The sequence below is a fragment of the Brassica oleracea genome, chromosome C3 (genome assembly GCF_000695525.1).
Source record: "Brassica oleracea var. oleracea cultivar TO1000 chromosome C3, BOL, whole genome shotgun sequence".
Taxonomy (NCBI): domain Eukaryota; kingdom Viridiplantae; phylum Streptophyta; class Magnoliopsida; order Brassicales; family Brassicaceae; genus Brassica; species Brassica oleracea.
This window is the reverse complement of record NC_027750.1, coordinates 25985277-25986117: the sequence shown is the minus strand read 5'-3', so window position 1 is coordinate 25986117 and position 841 is coordinate 25985277. Positions and strand designations below refer to the sequence as shown.

General features: G+C 42.2%; 1 protein-coding gene across 1 annotated transcript; it reads left to right on the top strand.

The window, feature by feature from the left end:
* The first annotated feature begins 3 nt into the window (after positions 1-3).
* Positions 4-633, top strand: LOC106330241. The gene has a single exon (XM_013768746.1). It carries the CDS (start codon positions 4-6, stop codon positions 631-633), a length of 630 nt encoding a protein of 209 aa, XP_013624200.1.
* The last annotated feature ends 208 nt before the right edge of the window (positions 634-841 follow it).

The window sequence follows — 841 nt, the reverse complement described above, 5'->3', positions numbered from 1 at the left end:
ACCATGAGTGATGATAAGAATGAAATCGTGTTACACAAAGATGGTGGGCATGCTTCTATAAAATATCCGATGTTAACTTCTTCAAACTACACCGTTTGGGCCATGAGAATGAAGATAGCACTTAAGGTCAGCGAAGTATGGGAAACGATAGATCCTGGAAGTGAAGACACGAAGAAGAACAATATGGCTGTTGCGCTGTTGTTTCAATCGATTCCGGAAGCGTTGATACTCCAAGTTGGCGAGTTGGATACATCAAAGGCAGTTTGGGATGCAATAAATGCGAGACATGTTGGAGCCGAGCGGGTTAAGGAGGCTAGGTTACAGACCTTAATGGCAGAGTTCGATAGACTCAAGATGAAGGATGGAGACACAATTGATATCTTTGCCGGCAAGCTATCCGAAATCTCTTCAAAATCTGCTTCTTTAGGAGAGATAATAGAAGAACCTAAACTTGTGAAGAAATTCTTGAAAAGTCTACCAAAAAAGAAATTTATTCACATGGTTGCGTCCCTTGAACAGATGCTTGACCTTAAGACAACAAGCTTTGAGGATATCGTCGGGAGATTAAAGGCGTACGAAGAAAGAGTTGCAGAAGAAGAAGAAGATCAAGCTTTGAGGAAACCGGAAAATTAATGTATACTGACTCAAACTCTGAGAGTTATGGTCGAGGTCGAGGACGCGGTCGCGGTACATTCCAAAAACAAAGAGAAGCATATCGACAAGGTCGAGGTGGAGATGCATCTCATATCACTTGTTTCAAGTGTGATAAGCTTGGACACTACGCGACCGACTGTCCCGATAAAGCTCTAAAACTTCAAGAAGCTGTCGAGAATAAAGAAGA